General features: G+C 43.3%; 3 protein-coding genes across 4 annotated transcripts; 2 read left to right on the forward strand and 1 right to left on the reverse strand.

Moving 5' to 3' along the window:
* The first annotated feature begins 101 nt into the window (after positions 1–101).
* LOC126407074 (zinc transporter ZIP9) lies at positions 102–3,240 on the forward strand. The gene is made up of 7 exons (XM_050071744.1): positions 102–406; positions 765–870; positions 1,087–1,257; positions 1,358–1,426; positions 1,760–1,845; positions 2,059–2,193; positions 2,286–3,240. The coding sequence occupies exons 1-7, from the start codon at positions 311–313 to the stop codon at positions 2,544–2,546; spliced, it is 924 nt and encodes a 307-aa protein (XP_049927701.1). The 5' UTR covers positions 102–310; the 3' UTR covers positions 2,547–3,240.
* Positions 3,241–3,377: 137 nt separating this feature from the next.
* On the reverse strand, positions 3,378–7,180 carry LOC126407073 (coiled-coil domain-containing protein 177). The gene is made up of 2 exons (XM_050071743.1): positions 6,904–7,180; positions 3,378–6,589 (listed from the first exon to the last, which is right to left on the reverse strand). The coding sequence occupies exon 2, from the start codon at positions 6,406–6,408 to the stop codon at positions 4,705–4,707; it is 1,704 nt and encodes a 567-aa protein (XP_049927700.1). The 5' UTR covers positions 6,409–6,589; positions 6,904–7,180; the 3' UTR covers positions 3,378–4,704.
* A 683-nt stretch (positions 7,181–7,863) lies between these two features.
* On the forward strand, positions 7,864–13,419 carry nsmce4a (NSE4 homolog A, SMC5-SMC6 complex component). 2 transcript variants are annotated; one of them, XM_050071926.1, is made up of 11 exons: positions 7,864–7,959; positions 8,754–8,980; positions 9,084–9,164; positions 9,605–9,735; positions 10,123–10,274; positions 10,577–10,676; positions 12,413–12,503; positions 12,589–12,683; positions 12,770–12,818; positions 12,911–12,996; positions 13,121–13,419. In XM_050071926.1, exons 2-11 carry the CDS (start codon positions 8,776–8,778, stop codon positions 13,184–13,186), a joined length of 1,056 nt encoding a protein of 351 aa, XP_049927883.1. In that variant the 5' UTR covers positions 7,864–7,959; positions 8,754–8,775; the 3' UTR covers positions 13,187–13,419. The 2 variants fall into 2 exon arrangements, with proteins under 2 accessions (XP_049927883.1, XP_049927884.1); XM_050071927.1 differs by lacking the exon at positions 7,864–7,959 and adding an exon at positions 8,026–8,659.
* The last annotated feature ends 2,025 nt before the right edge of the window (positions 13,420–15,444 follow it).

A 15,444-nucleotide genomic window follows, 5' to 3' on the forward strand; every position in this document is an offset into this window, starting at 1 on the left:
GTTTTTCGGGGGGGGGGGGTTGGAAGAATGGAGGTAGACGATTGGAGGACCAGAGGCTGGTGGGGGCGGAGGGTGCAGTTTTCAGTGTCCGACACTGGGTGCTACTGGAGAGGGAGGTGCTGCTGTGGTGCAGAGGGAGACCGAGGTGCGACGTGGAAAGGCAGAATGACACTTATGGCTTTATATAATGCAACAACTGAAGTCCAGCGACATCATGGGAACAGACTGTCAGCTTCCGGAATGATCTAACGCTAAAATGTAGCATATCGGTGAACTGAGTCTGTACGTGTGGGAAGAAAAAGTCGTCGTCATGGACGGAGGGCTGACTATCACTTTTATATCGGTTGCGATGTTTGTAGGTTGTTTTCTACTTGGATTCATCCCACTGTTGTTCAGACTCTCTGAGGTAAGTGTTTACTATTGTTTATTTAAACTCCATCGTGAAGTGACGTCAGATTACAGTCACGACCCTGCAAAGATTGACCCAAACTTTAGATTAATGTGCAGTGATTATATCTATGTGTGCCCCCATAGACTGGACTGCATTATAATCATTTACACGTTTATACAATGTTGTTTTATGGCTTCTTTTGAATATCAAGTGTTCACATATATGTTTTAGACGTGGTTCCTTTCAAATAGATTTGTAAATTCAAAAAATGAAATTAATTATTATAGTTGTGGATATCTGATAAATAGCTCCAGCTGTTTTGTGTCTGTGGGAAAGCATGTGTCTGATCAGCTGAAATCACATGTATCCACAGAAAAGCCTGCAGTTTGTCTCCATCCTGGGAGCAGGACTCCTGTGTGGGACAGCACTGGCTATCACCATCCCTGAGGGAGTGGGCTTACTGGAGGAGTCATGGAGAGGTGAGCCAGGCATACACACATTAAACCTACAGGACACCCCCCTCTTTAACCCTTCTTCCTTGGTTGTCTTGCCAACCGATCACACATAATCCACGCCATCCACACCTGTGCTTGATTGCGTGGGGATGAAAGCAGTGAATGTATGCTCCTCTGCCTCGTTTTCTTTTATGTGGATTTGATCAAAAGCTCCTCCTGTCCTTCATCTTCTCTCCGCAGCACCCTCTTCCTCTGATGTGCCATCCGTGCTGAATAACAGTGGAAAAAATAAAAACACAACCTCCACAGAGAGAGGCCCTCCACCTCGGTTCATCATAGGGGTGGCTTTAACTCTGGGGTTCACCTTCATGTTTGTGGTGGATCAGATCGGAAGTTACCTCTCCATGCGTGGCAAGTTGGCAGAACTTTCACACCAGCTTCATTTAGCAGAATGTCAACTCTACTATATCTTCCGATTAATCACCACGACATGTGCAATGTCTCATTTCAGACCAAAGGACTCATTTGCCTAACAGAGTCGGCATCACAGCCACTTTGGGACTGGTTATTCACGCTGCAGGTACAAATACAACATTACAATTACTCAACTGTTTCTGTTGGCTGGTGTTTGCCCAAGGTAAACAAAAGATGTTTCAAGAAAATCCGGGCCACAGAGCACTGGAGTTTCCTCATGTGACTCAGCATGTGATTTGTTTTCACTGGTTGGGTCTTTTAAATGACCTAATTTTTCTGAGTCTATAGCACAGCCTGGGGGCGTAAGCTTTTGTCTCACGTGGGCAATCTGGCATGCAGCATGGCAAAAACATACACATAAAATCAGACTTATGCATCTGTGTTATGTCATTTTTGTCTAGATGTTGTGACCATTGATAAGATTTTTGTTTGCATATAGCGGATGGATTTGCTGTGGGTGCAGCTGTGGCCACGGGTCAAGTGACAGTGCAAGTTATAGTATTTTTAGCTGTGATTCTACACAAGGTGAGTAATTCGGCTCCCGCTTAAAACCTCCTGAATAGTTAATACTGAAGGAATTCTAACCAGGAGGAGTTTCACCTGCAATCCTCTCTGCTAGATGCCACTAAATCTGCCTATATCTTACACACTGTTCCTTTAAGTCTATACAGTAGTATTGATTACAAGCAGGATGTAATGAAATGATGTGAAGACCTGACCATCTGTCTTATCTCCTAGGCACCTGCAGCTTTCGGTTTGGTCTCCTTTCTGTTGCATGCAGGCCTTGAAAAGAAACACATTCAGGGACATTTACTGGCCTTCTCAGCTGCAGCACCAATACTTGCCATCACCACATACTTCATAATCAATGCAGTAAGAAACCACACGTCAGCTATCCTGTGTCTGAATATAATGTTTCAGTTGGTAGTTTGGTATTATTTGAGTTGGTGTGCTTGTGTCCACAGTCTGGTAGCTCGTCTCAGAACCAGCTCAGTGCGACAGGTGTGGGAATGCTGTTCTCGGCTGGGACTTTCCTCTATGTCGCCACAGTGCATGTTCTCCCCGAGATCAGCAGCAGCAAGGCGAGCCAGCACACCTCTGATTTCCAGCACCACAGTGGAGCTGAGGCTCACCATCAGCGATACCTGGGGCTTCTGGAAAGCCTCACTCTGATCCTGGGGGTCGGGCTCCCGATGGTGCTGGCCCTCGGGCTGAGTGATGACTGAGAAAGAAACGTCAGGGTAATAAAATGTAGAGCGAAGGGCACCACGCCTGGAAGGAAAACACCTGTTGAAGAATACTGTACAGTGTTGTATGACACCTAATGGAGTAGACAGGATGTACCGTGGAATAGTTTACCTTGGCGTGTGTTTGTCTCAGTCAAGCTGGCTTGTGAGTCCAGCTATTGTTTGTTGCCATGTTTGAATACAGTAAGCCTTCTTGAGGTCCTTTCAACATGTCCCTCTGAGGACATGGCATGTTCAGTGGGGAGATTTACAGGAACGACCAAATAAATATAGGACACATATTTTAAGATTATTTCCTCTTTTTTTGTATAGTCAGCAGCCTGAAAGGAGAACCAGACTTTCAGTCCACCAATGTGCAATTGTACAAATTACCAGTACACAGAATGTGAATGTGTTTTGTGGTGTTTTTATCAGTATAACTGCCAAAGCCTTTTGGGTGTGAGCAATCAGCAACAATATAGAAGTCCAGTACTTCTTTACACTTCTTAAATAATCCGTGAGTCACAGAAACAGGTGGCTGTAGGTTTTGTACATAACTGGGGTGGGAACTTCCAATCACAGATGTTTGAAATTATGTCCGTGTCATTTTAAGAATCTCTTCATTCAGTCCCTTCTTCAGCATATACAGACATCTACATGGAATAAAAACATGTCTGCTCATGTTATAATGGTTTATTTGACTGCTTAAGGTCTTGCTCTTTTTAGCTTTATCCACATAAAACACTTTTTTGTTGCAGTAGTAAACGGATTAAGATTAAGATTAGGGCATTTTACATTGTAAAGTATGATTTATTATGGTGTAATAAAACATTATAATACTGTTAAGTTATAAACACATCATTTTTATGGTCCAGAACAGAAGTGACAAATTTGAAATCAGGTGCCACAGCAGCAACAGTGTCTACATTTATATTCTACATTTACAAATGTCATTTTAGAGTTCACAAACTACTGTTCTGCTTTAATATTGTAATTTAACTCAAAGTTTTGCCTAACCTGCCCTATTTTATACATAGAAGACATAATAGTGAGACAAGGTGACATGGTAAGACACTGACAACCATCAGGTGACCAGAATAAATCACAAAACATTCAGCTCATCTAGAGCGCTGCAGCTTGGCTCATCCTCAACATCCTGAAATTCCCCCCTCAACTCCTCTCTTATCTGCACTCCACAGGCTGCTAATGGCTGCTCATATCATTTTCAAAATACTGATGTCAGCCTTCAAACACCCCAATGGCTACAGACCAGGATTTAACACTTCACTCACTGGTCTGCAGCCTTCCTGGGCACTGCTCGACTCTCTGCGGGCTGAAAACTCTCTTCAACTCAATCTAAAAAGCTGATCCCACTTCCCTGACATACATTCATTCATTTTAGGAGTGTAATACTACATTGTTTCATGCTGGATTTGATGCTGGTGTTAAAACAATGAAGTCATCATGTGTGTGGTACATACGCCAAGCTACACAATTCTGTGCTGGTGCTCACAAAGCAGAGATGTTTTTTGTTACTATATATGGAAGCTGGTTGGACCATAAAGCATTGAGCCCAAACCTTGGAGTCCATAGCCCCTGAGAGGTCTGAGGATAAATCACAGAGGTTGCAAATTGATTCAAATGACACAAGGAAAAGAAACATTTCTGCTATGCAAAATTAAGGTCATAGTATTTGACATTTTACTAATTTTGACCTTTTTATATGTTTTTAAAACCTGAAAAGCTAAAATCAGTCTGGTTGAACTGTGCACAGCTCATAGACTAATGCAGTCTGACATGGGGGGTCTAGACAGTGCTTAATTTCATGGGGTCACAATGAAAAAAGCTTGGGGACCACTGCTTTGGTGTTTACTCTCCCTGTGGAAGGTCACTACAAGGTCAGACAGAAGTCCACAATTCTTTCTAATTTAAATGTCACTGTAAACATATACAATTGAAAATATATGGCACAATTCAGCATCTAATCAAATCAAACCCTGACTTTGTGAGTCATAAAGTCACAGCTCTGACATGATAATGATCCATGGCATGTTGCAGGGCTCCTGTGCAGCCCCAACATTCGTCCATTCATCCTCCGGCAGCATCCTGGTTATAACACATTCACAGACTTGTATGCAGATAGGAGGATACATGTCTTTCATAGCTTCAAGCGGCTCATGGGGGCGGTCAGCTGAGCCTCCAGGGCCATCTGAGCAAAAGTTCGACCGTGTGTCTGCTGTCTCGCTCTCTCCCTCATGTGAAAGGAGGCCCGAGCCAGCCTGTGTGCCTCCTCCTGTATCTGCTCCCTCTGCCTCCGCAGCCTCTCCCTCTTCCACTCCTTCATGAAGACGCAGCTCTCTCTGACCTTCATCATGGCCTCCTCCTCTCTCTGTATCCTCTCTCTGAGCCTCTGGTGGCAGAGCTGCCTGTGCTTGTTGTGTTGCTGTGCCTGCTGAGCTCTGCTCCTCTGCTGGGCTGAGGCGTGCAGGGTAGCTCTCTCCGCGCGACGCTGACTCAGTTGGACCAGGATCTGTTTCTGTGTGAGCTGCTGGTCCCTCTGCAGCCTGGCCCTCTGCTGTGCTCTCTGAATCTGCTCCTCCTCCCTGGCCGCCCGCTCCTTCAGCTCCCTCAGCTGTGCCTCTATAGCCTGGGCCCGTCTCTCGCAGGAGTGCTCCAGCTTCTTCTCAAGTGTGCTCCTCATCTGGGCCTCCTCTTCCTCCACCTGCTGCTCTACTTGCTGTTTCAGCAGGATGTGTCGAAGTAGCTCTCTACGATTTTCCTCCTGCAGCCTCTTCTTCTCCTTCTTCTCCTGCAACACTTTGCTCCTCCTGGCCTTCTCCTCCTTCTCCACTGCCACCTGCCTCTCTCTCTCGTGCTGCCTTTTCTCCATCTCCTCCTTCTCTCTCAGCAGCCTCTCCTGGTAGCGTTTGCGCCCCCCTGCCTCCTTCTGTGCAGCCTTTATCTTCTCCCTGAGTTGTCCATCCACCTCCTCTTTCAGCCTCCTGCTGCGGTCCTCCTGCAGCAGCACCTCCAGCGCAAGTTGTCCCGTTTTCTCTTTCTCCTGACGCTCCCTCAGCCTCCTGCGGGCCTCCAGCTCCTCATGCCACCGTCGCATACTCTGCCTCAGTTTCTTCCTCCTCTTTTTCTCCTCCTGAGCCTTCCGGGCCTCCTCCTGCCTGCGGGCCTCCTGTCGCTCCTGTTCCTCCTGCTGACTGAGCTTCAGGGAAGCCTGCTCCTCCTGGTGCTTCACCAACATCAGAGCTGCTATCTTGCGGTCTCTCTCTGATACAGTGACACACATCTCCTTTTTTATATCATTGGTGAGCCTGTCCAGTTTCCTCTCAGTAGCAGGGGTGTGTCTGAGGTCTCCCAGACTGAAGCTGCAGACTGTGCTCCTGTCTGGGTCTCCGTTAGAGCAGGAGGACCTGCTCACTGATTTCCCTTTAAAGCACAGATCTGCATACGGGATGGGCCTTGTTGACTGCCTGTCCCTCCTGTGATCCTTCAGTTTGGTGTCTAGCGCCACTTCCAGGCCTGACACTTTACTACTGCCTGGCCACCTGTCCCCAGCCACCTGGATAATCCTCTCCCTCTCCTCTCGGCACATTTGTAAAAGCTTCATTCTCTCCTTCTCATAGGATTCGTGCATAACTCTCATCGCCTCAAAGGGCACGTCCTGCCGCTCAGCAATCAACTCGTTTAGTGATTTAATCAGAAGTTCAACAGGTTTGATGCCGAGTCGTGCACAGGACTCCAGGGAGCGGGGACTCGTTAAAACGTACCGACTCCTCTCTGCTTCGGCCGAGTCAAAGTTGTTCAGGTCCAGACGAGGCCCAGGAGCCCTGGACTTCAGCTCCCCCATGATTAAAACAACAGTCAAATTACCTGGATGATAATATCAGGCACCTTAAAATTGCTTCTGCTCCCGTGCTCATCCCGTGTAGCCTGTGTTCCCTCGGTGTGCAGCCTGGAGAGGTCATGGAGGGATTAGCTGCGTCTCCACACAAGCGGCGCTCAGCTGCACCTGACTGTCCCTGCGTCACCTGTAACACATAGGCTAGACAGATTTATTCATGCAAATGTGAGAAAACGTTAAGTGAATAAATCATAGCATATTAGAATCCTGAAAAAGCGTTGATATAGGCTATGACTTATAATTTAACATTTTAAGTAATACATAGGACTTGACATGTAACGTAGCGTATTAGGCTCCAAAATTAAGCCTTTAACTGAACTTTTATGCCATTATTTTTCAAATTATCTTGAATAAATATATGTGAAACGTTCTACTTTTACATGAAAACATTTTAATAAAAGAAACAAAATAAAAATGTCAACAACAAAAAACAACACTAACCACTTCTGCCGTTTTAAAAAACCCATAAAGTCAGCTGGTTGTGTTGGCCAGAGCCCTTGAGACTCTTCTGGTAACCATGACAACAAGAACATTGAGTTTACATGGAAGAAAGAAGAGCGGCTCTCTGACGACGGAGAGCTACTTAAATTATTAGCGCGCCATCTTCCGGTGAGTATCCGTGGGATGACTACGTCACTGTGACGTGTTGTCACTGCCGCCATAAAGACTGGTACTGTATAACATTGCTGAAGTTAGTTCCATGTTCGTCAGGTGCTTGTAAATCTGAAATTCAGGGGAGAAACTGATTGGAAAACTGATTTGAAGTCACCACGAGCTTACCAAATAAATGAATAAATAATAAAAAAAAATATTTTCCATGTGTTGATTTTAATCCTGTGTGTGCAAAATGCAATAAAATGTTTTTTTTTTGTTTATTTGTTTAAGGCTTTAAAACGTTTTGTCAGGCACAACAGTGTTATCTCCAATTAGGCTACTGAAGTGATTATGAGTGTGCGGTAAAATCAACTAAAGTTAGCTCTGTTAGGCATGTCTGCTTCACTCTTTTTTTCTTTTTCTTTTTTACATGCATTGTATTTTTTGGGAATATGGTTGGAGGTTTAATGTCAACATCACTGATTTTTTTTTATCTTGAAGGTGAAACAATGTCTTAGCATATTTTTATTTTATTTTTTCTCTTTCTGTAAGAGCTTAAGCCTTAAACAACCACATTAGTGATATTGTTAAAGTGTTTACAAACACATTTTACATCCAGTATAGTGCTTATACAGGTCAAAGGTAGTGACTAATAATCTCTTTAAATGTAAAATAACAGCTCTGATTGATGTAAACATTTTCTTTGTTTCATGTATTTTGTAATGTAGAAGAAACTCGAAATGAAATTGCGTTATTATTATTATTATTATTATTATTGTTATTATTAAAGTTTCAATTTCAGTTTCCTTTTCCTCAAACAAAAAAGTACCAATACTAAACTAACTTCCTCATCATCATCAACATTACTGGAACGCTCCTGGCGCGCCTGTCTCTCACACACAGGTAGCTGTGTTTAAGTTATCTAAATTAAAATTGATCTAGTTTAACAATAACCAGAGCACGCTGTGGTTTTACTTTTAATGTCATGTTTGTTACGGCAGGAGAGATAACGGTATATAAGTACAGCTCCGTTGCCAACACAAGTGATTCTGCTAGCTAGCATCGGCTAACGTTTGCTCAGACCAAAGATGCATTGTGGCAAGATGTTGAACTGCTCAGTACTTCCGTGTTTGAGTTAACCGCCGCCTCCTGACCCGCCCGGCAGAAGTTTACTTCTGGTTTCTTTGATAGCTGAGCGGGGTTTGGCTTTTAAAATATATTTTAGCTGCTTAGGTTTATTTGTTAGTCGTGTATTAGCATATTTGAAGTAATGCCAAGGTTGTGTTTCGTTGAGACATAATGTAGCGCTACTGTTGAGTAGCTGTATTGTTTAGCAGTGGCTAACTTAAGCTATGGTTAGTTCCTGTGTAGCACATACGCTGTATGATTCAAATGTATTAACGCTATATTCATTAAACAGACATTTGAAGCATTTTGCGCCTGGGCTACCTCGGGAATAAGCTGTAGCAGCGGATTGTTATGTTGACTTTTCTAACGTCTTTGGGTGAAGTTTAGAAAAAACGGCTGGTAGGTTTAGACGTCGCGAAATAACATCAAACAACTCGATAACTAAACACAATCAGTCCATTGTTTTTGTCAGAAGGTAAACAATTAGCGGCAACACTCACACACTGAAACAAACTTTGTTTATATTGGACCTATTTTGCGTCAACGTGTTTGCCTTTTACAACACGCAGCTTGTCAGCTAACTGACTGAACATGAAGAGAGCCAGAGGCGGCGGTGATGAGGAAGCTCCCCGGCAGAATGGCACCACATCCCGCAGGAGAGGAGACCAACAGCAAGGTGATGGGGAGGACGGTGGCAGTAGCTTCGACCCAACTGAACTGCAGGACGACGACAATGATCCGGGACTCAGGAGAGAGATACGGAGCAAGTACAGAGACCTCATCAACTCGGTGCAACGTGAGTATCTCATGACAGGCAGGTTGGTGTGATGGCGTGCATTGTTGTTGTTTATTTGTTGACACGTCTTTGATGGATTTCCTTTTGTGTTTTTTCTTTTCAGAAAACAGAGAAGATATGCTGAGTCCCTCCAACAACAAGCTCACAGAAGTTTTAGAAGAGGCAAATAAACTTTTTAAAGATGGTAGGTGTGACACAGCCACAGAAATGTTCAGTCTGGGCTGCAACAGGGTTGTACACTCAATAAAATGAAAGGGTGGAGGCACAGTGCTGCACTATACATCCATCTATCCATCCATCCATCCATCCATTTTCATTCGCTTATGCGGGCCGGGTTGTGAGGGCAGCAGGCCGAGCAAAGCACCCCAGACGTCCCCCTTCCCAGCAACGCTTTCCAGCTCCTCCTGGGGGACCCCAAGGCATTCCCAGGCCATTTCATCCCACAGTCCAAAGACATGCAGGATAGGTTAATCGTCAGCTCTAAATTGCTTGTTTAAAGTCGTCATTTACATTTAGTGTAATGTTATATATGTAGTATCTGGAGTAACAAGTCATACCTGAATCACATTGTTATCACGCAGCCCTGTATTTCATTCAGTTTGCTTTCACTGTGTTCCTCGGCAGTCCGGCAGGCAAGAGAAGCAGCTCTGGATGCCCAGCTCCTTGTTGTGGCCACAGACCTCGGAAAGGAGAAAGCCAGCCAACTTTTCTCCGAGGGCACGGCTTTCGATCCCACTGCTTTTGCTGAGAATCTTGTGAGTGAGTTTATTGTGTATACATATTATGACATCATACATAAAATGGTGGTTGGCAGGCACAAACTTCAACCAGCCCTGTTACTGGAGCTAAAACAGCTTTCAGTCTTCACAATTCTGTTTTAATATGTTCCTTCCTTTTGTTAAAAAAACTTACCATACTTGCCGTCGTAATTGCGCTTAATCCGGGGGAAAGGGTTTGTCTCCTGAACAACACTCTTATAAATGTATTGAACTGTGTGAGAGAGGGAAACTCAGGGAACAGAAAGCAACATGATAAATGTATAACAATTTACGATGTAGAAAATCTGAACATGTTTGTAATGCAAGTACCAAGGCAGTATACATTGCAGTGGTCATGTGGAGATGTCTCTTCTTCTCTGCCAGCTGTCTTTCATGGGTCTCAACCGACTAGAAGACGGCGAGAACGAGCAGCAGAACGGAGATGCACTTGATGGCTACCTGCCCCAGGATGCTTGGCACAGAGTGGCCAGGAGAGCAGAGTGCTGCTTCAGGACAGCACCCTCCTTCCACTACATGTGAGTGCCTCAGCATGTTATGTGCCAGCAAGTACTAATGTGTCAGGGCATTCGCCTGCTCTCTGAAACAACCACTTATGATCACAAAAAAAACCCACATATTGTTATTTAGTGAATGTCAATTAGGGATCACAGAGGGGAGTGCACGTTAACCTACAATTTTAAAACTGCTGATTTGTAGTCTCGCGAGAGAACAGCTTTATTATTTCCACTATTATTATAGTGTAATTATTGCATATGCGCTGGTGTGTTACTGTCTTCAGCACTATCTGACTTTTTCATTTCTGTGTTCATTTCATCAGGATGGGTTCCTTTCATGCAGAGCCGCCTCCTCCAAAACAAAAGATTGAACGGCTAAGGAAGCAACCGAACAAGGAACTGAAAAGGATAATGCCTACTCAGGTACATAAGCTTACACTTTAATGGCTCCACTTATTTACAGTGAATGAAGCTTCAGATATCTGTTGTTATATTTTAGGATGTCATCACCCTAAGTTCTTGAACAGGATCCTCAGTTTTGAACAAAGTGATTATCAGATTAAATGATTAACTTTCTTTAATGAATACATTTAATTCATGGTGTTGTTAGATTGTGTCTGGTCCGCCCTGTTAAAACAGATGTAGGGCTGTACGTGACTCAGATACATCGATTCGATACCAATATTTGACTATTCGTTCCTTTTTTTCCATATAGAGTTTGAGAAGTTGAACGAGGCTCAGCGAGATGTTCACTGTGACAGTGACATTCATATAATAACAAGTTAACGGCGCTATTGACAAATCAGACATGTGGAACACATATCACAACTACAGCTACATATCAAACAAAAGCCAGACACTATTGTATTAAGTTGCTGGGAGCTGTAAATTCACCACCACTAAGCACGGTGGCACAGTGGTTGTTTGACTGTAGTGAAAAATTTGTTTTTGAAAAGGGCTGCCCCCGACTAAGAATTTTCCTAGTCGACCAATAGTTGTCATGTCGTGCCATCAGTGGACTAGTCGCCCACATGTTTACGATATTAATTTGATAATTAAATTATATATTGTGGGCGGGGCAACACAATTTTTTGAGTTCAAGTTGTGAGAAAGAATAGTATCAGTAACATTGTTAACACTGTGCTACATTACAGAGAAATACAAAACCATACTAATGAACCTTCATTAATATAGGCATACATTTTATCTACAAGTGCATGTCACACACTGAGCGAGCCGCCTGTTAATGACGCTGTCTGCAAAGCAGTAATGACTACTTACATGTTACAGATGAATGATAGGCAAATGTTTGCCTGCAGAGTTTACATATCACCTTGGGTTCGTCCTTCACCTTCTCAAAATGATCCCAGCCGTTGGATTTCCTGCCCGACATCTTATTAACTAGCCTGTGTAATAACCGCATGTACCAGCCCTGTAAATTAGGGGCCATACACATGCCACATCTTTAATCGCCTGGAAAATGTGAGGTGGGGCACTCTGCTATTTTGTGCCAGCTTTCAAGAGCACAGCAGCAGGTTGCGTCTTTACCTGAAAGCCTAAGTGCAGAGCTGATGTTCCTCCTGGTGCTGTTTATAAGTGTGTAGGCCTATCGTCCATGGGACATATGTAAAGCTCTGGGTAGCCCTGCACTAACATGATCAACTTTTTTGGTTTTATCAGACTGAATATTTACAGAAGAAGGGAAAGACATCTGTCGGCTGTGATTGGATTGTATTGTGACTCCTGTCTGACTGCTGAGCGTGGCCACTTCCTGTGTCTGTTCTCTCAAATTAAATTCCCACATGGTCCAGTCATACAGATTTTCATTTATTTTGACAAGGCGCAGCTGCTAATAGAGTTTAACTTTTGTTTTTTCTGTGACTAAGTTCAAAGTCGCAAGGTTCAAACTGAATGATTAGACACACAAAAAATACCTGTATAGCATTCAAATGTTGATTTAGTCAGTGTTATAAACGAAGCTTCCAGCTGTTCGGTACAGCCACAGAGTGATGTGTTAGGTGAGCAAAATCTAAGATACCCTTGAATAAAAATGTAGCAGCCTCCCATCATCCTACAAAAATGACTAATTCAGTCAGTTGTCTTGTCTGAGATGGTTTTGATGTCCCAGAAACTTACTGCATCACGTTAATGTCTGCCAGCTGAAGAGAATGGAAGACTCCCATCAGGAAGCGACTGAGAAAGAGGTGGAGAGGATCCTGGGATACCTGAAGAGCTATTACCAAGACGATCGTGAGTTTAAAGCCAACTTCATGGACGTTAACCTTTCATTATTGTGTAACTGTTCTTTCCTCACATGTCTCTGATTCTATCACAGCAACATCACCGATATCGTATTACGAGTTCGTCATCGACCCCAAATCGTTTTCCCGGACAGTAGAGAATATTTTCCACACGTCTTTCCTAATCAGGGTGAGCTGACTGTGCTTCAGTTTGTTTTAACGGAGATTGTCTGCCCTCTAGTGATGTTAACAGGTGTGACAATGTTTGTGTTACAGGATGGGTTGGCACGGATGTATCTGGATAGTGGCAAATTGCCATGTATAGGTGAGAAGATGTAACATTAAGTTGAAATATTCTTACTAAGGGATAAACTTCAGTCAGTTATTTTACCAGTGTTTTATATTTTTGTGTCTCAGCACCTGTAGAGGAGGGAGAGGTGGAAGCTGGAGGATCATACAGCCGTAAGCAGTGCATCGTCTCCATCAGTCCAAAGACGTGGAGGGTTAGTACATTTTGGCCTGAATATAAATGACTTAATTTAGCAACAATACAAGACCCACATAAAAAAAACAACCTTGTTTTTTGTATTGATAATTATTTAATTGTCACGACTGTTCTCTCCCCAGGAGCTCATAGAAGCCTTCGACATCAGAGACACATTGATTCAGCCTCCGAACACGCAGAATGAGTGACAGACCCTGTCACTTTTTGGCAGCTGAAACTGAACCATGTTTTTAGGTGTGTTAATGTTTTTTATTTCTGAATAATAAAAACAAATAGTTAAAAATTTGCTGAGGCCAAATTCCAGTGTAGGTCACTCATGTAAACACATATCATAGTGACTTAGGATCCTAATTACTCGATTGTACATTATTTTTGTAATTTTTACTGTTTTTAGAAGTTTGAATAAAAGAGACAAAAAAGACAGAGAGAAAGATGTTTTATTTATTGCTCATATGAAATATGAGTGAATGCCATAATTTGAATGGTTTGATATGTGGGTTGGTAACACCTGTGTTAACTGGGCAACTTCCTGCATTAAAGGATCTGTGTACGACATTAAACGCTTTAAGCTATTGCTGCGTTTCATTTACCTCTGAAGTTGGAGGTTTGAGCTGGGAATGATGTCACACCCAAGTTCACTGTGTTCCAGTATGGCAAGTCAGGAAACCAAGATGTTGTTAGCAATACCAGTTCTAGCCAAGGTAGCTATTGCTAGCAGTACCAATTGATGATAATGCATTACGCTGTGTGTTGTGCATACACACAACTATAGCAACATGTCCACAGAGAGAATTTGGACATGACTATGTGTACAGCTGTTTTAATGGCACACAAAGAAGACAAAAACGTTAATTAACAGTATATTAGTACAGCTTTCACTACTGTTGATACATGGCACAGTCATCTTGAATTTTGAGGTTTGGATTGGGAATGTTCCTTCGACTTTCAGAGTCAGAAATCCAACTTTAGGCTGTGTTTCAGTTGAAATTTCTGACAGGGATTATGGAAGTTCCATCTTCCCAGTGCAAATGGCACGCACCATGAGCCATGAGTTTCAGAGTCTGTGTAGGGATTGCCTGCACACGGATCTCAACATGGAGGCGGCTGAGCTGGCAGCTAGCAACTAATGATGCCAACAGTGCAAACATTGCTTACAGTGGCAACGGTGCTGACAGTGCTAACGGTGTTAAGGCCTTTGTGCTCTGAGTCTGTTTTTTTCAGATGCATTTTTTAACCTGTCATCTGAAAAAAATTGTCATGCACAGAAACATTGCACACTGATTCCGATGCGCTATAATGCTTTATTTGTTGAGAAAATTCACAATACGTGACAAAATGAAAAGTCACATTCCCTCCTTTTCCTCTCTCCACTGGTGATACCTATCTGGCTATCATCACCCCCTTCCTGTTTTGCATTTGGCACCACAGCTGTATGAAGGGGTGGAGATGTGCTCCCTGTCTGTCTCCACAATCTGTTTGCAGTCCACATCCTCCTCCTTGTCATCATCATCATCCACCACCTGCATATTACTATCTGACCTGTGAATGTGAGCTATCTGAGTTATGAGATAATTCTGTGTGCCCTATTCCTCTGTCTTGTCACAGCTGTGTCCCACCGCCACATTTTCTTCACTGATTCTTGGTCAAACGTCTCTAAAGGCTTCTGACAGATCATCTGTCAGAAATCTTCCGTCCTCCACATTTCAGGCACAATTTTTTTTCTTGCTTTAACATCTGAGATGTTAAAAACAGAGAATCTAACGTGTTCCAAAAATAGACTGTGCAAAGGCCTTTACCCTGGGCAAAACTGCAGGGCGAGCGTTACACTTCCGCAACAACGCCATTTAGCTACCATTGATCAAGACTGCGTTATTAATGGTAACTGCTGTATGGGTGCAGCACAGAGACGCAGCAATTAGCTAGTTAGTGGCATACACACACGCACACACAAACACACGTGAACAAAAATGCACACGTGACTGGACCAGCTACCACGACACATGACAGAGAAGCTCTCTTTACAACACACACACAGGAGTGTGACTTCATTCTCTGCTCAGGATGCCATTGCTGCACTAAATCTTTACATAGCAAATAGTGTCTTTGCTGCTATATTAATGCTCTCAATGTCGCATACAGGACCTTTAAAATTTAAAAGTGCTGTTTCCTGTGCACATTGAGTCCATGACCAATGACCAAGTTATGACCCACATACATAAATGCAACTGGTGACAATAGGTCACAAGTTGATATTGCTTCATTTTAAGGGGTCACAAGTCTTTAGCACTGAGAACCACTGCCTTGCAATAACAATGAAGCACAGCTTCAAGTGCAAGGTTGATTTGGGAATGATTGATCACAAAATAGCTCTGACCTGGTTGTTACGATGTGTGTGTTTGTTGGCATAAGCAAAACTGGAACTATGCCGTTACCCAAGCTGCTGTAC

Source organism: Epinephelus moara, chromosome 19 (assembly GCF_006386435.1).
Source record: "Epinephelus moara isolate mb chromosome 19, YSFRI_EMoa_1.0, whole genome shotgun sequence".
NCBI lineage: Eukaryota > Metazoa > Chordata > Actinopteri > Perciformes > Serranidae > Epinephelus > Epinephelus moara.